Consider the following 1,421-nt stretch of genomic DNA (forward strand, 5'->3'; position numbering starts at 1 on the left):
AATGTCTGGCTTCTCAGAGAGGGCGGCGGCAGCGGCAGCGCTTGACGTCGGCAATTCCCTGCAAAACCCGCGCTCTCCTTCAAAAAGAGAATATTTCATCGTGAACGCAACAGCGCTCTCGTTGGCTCCAGCACACGCCGTGGCACACCGCCAAACCTGGTACTGCTCTTCGGCGTCCCTGCACAAGTGCAAACAGTCCACGTTTCGTTCCCCCATCTCAGAACTCCTGCACGGCGTCCAGGCAGCCTCGCCGGGAAAGCGCCAACTTAACTTATTGCCGGTGTTCGAACATGACACTTCCACCGTCGCCTCAGTCGCAGTCGCCGCCGTGTCGCCGACGGAGGCGCAGCAGCATAAGCCGCAGAGCAGCGCGAGGAGCGCCAGGGCGCACCCCGCACGGCGCCGCAGCGTCGGCAGCGTCGGCATCAGTAAAAATAGTGGCAGTAGAGTCGCAGTGGGCTGCGGGGCTGCGGGAAGGAAGCAATAAACAAGAGAATGAGGTGGAGGAAGCGAAGGGTGCGGCGGAGAGAGCGAGCGCAGAGAGGAGGAAGAAAAAGGCGGCAGCGGCCCAATGCGTCCACGCGGCAGAACGCGCACACGCAACAAAGACACGCGGCGCCGGCAGTCACCCACGACGGAGCAGAGAAGAGCAGCGGAGCGCAGCCGCAGAAACTGGCTGCACAAAACTCGCGGCCGGCAAAAGACACCCAGCGCGAACACGCGCCCCGCCGGCCACAAACACACGCACTGGAATTGGACCCACAGCGACACAAATGAGGCGGCACACGCAAGGAAAGAGAGCGAGCCACAGTCCACTCTCCTTCTCGGCGTGTCCCTTACTTTCCCCTCACGGCCACGGAAGGAGGCAGCAGCAGCCGCCGCCATCACACGGCAGACGAGCAGCAGTTGGGGCGCCGCATTTCCCCCGTCATGCGAGGGCAAAGAAACACGGCGAAGACGCCAGCCGCACAGCCGCAGCGGGAGAGGGACGAGGCGGGCCCAAAACCCGCCGCACAGTCAGCCGCTGCTTCGCCCTCGCCGATCGGCACCGCACCGCACCGCAGGCTTCAAAGAAGCAGCGCCCCGCACACTCGCAGTGAGACACACGCCCCACGCAAGCACCGTCTCTTCTCTCCCGCCGCAGCGGGCGCAAAAGGCGGCGGCCGCACACCCCGTTACTCCCGCGCCGCCGCAGCGGAGAGCAAAAGAAGAGCTGTCTTCGTCGTCGTCGTTGGCTGCCGGTGCCTCTAGCGGGAAGGAGGAGGAGGAAAGGGAATGGCGGCGTGACAGCAACACAAGCAGCAGCGGTGGGGGAAAACAGAACACGGAGACACGCAGTGACAGCGGCGGACACGCCGCACAAACTAAAAGTGGGCCGCAGTGCGTTACCCCAAAAACAAAAAAACCTGTCCAAAAACAAA

The 1,421-nt window shown here is 63.3% G+C and overlaps 1 protein-coding gene across 1 annotated transcript; it reads right to left on the minus strand.

Moving 5' to 3' along the window:
- Tco025E_10036 (uncharacterized protein) lies at nt 1–885 on the minus strand (the record flags this gene model as incomplete). Its single annotated transcript, XM_029376828.1, has 1 exon — nt 1–885. A coding segment is annotated over one exon (885 nt), but the record flags the coding sequence as incomplete, so codon positions are not given.
- Nucleotides 886–1,421: the final 536 nt, after the last annotated feature.

The sequence above is a fragment of the Trypanosoma conorhini genome, assembly GCF_003719485.1.
Source record: "Trypanosoma conorhini strain 025E chromosome Unknown Tco_14.4_contig_01425, whole genome shotgun sequence".
Taxonomy (NCBI): Eukaryota; Euglenozoa; class Kinetoplastea; order Trypanosomatida; family Trypanosomatidae; genus Trypanosoma; species Trypanosoma conorhini.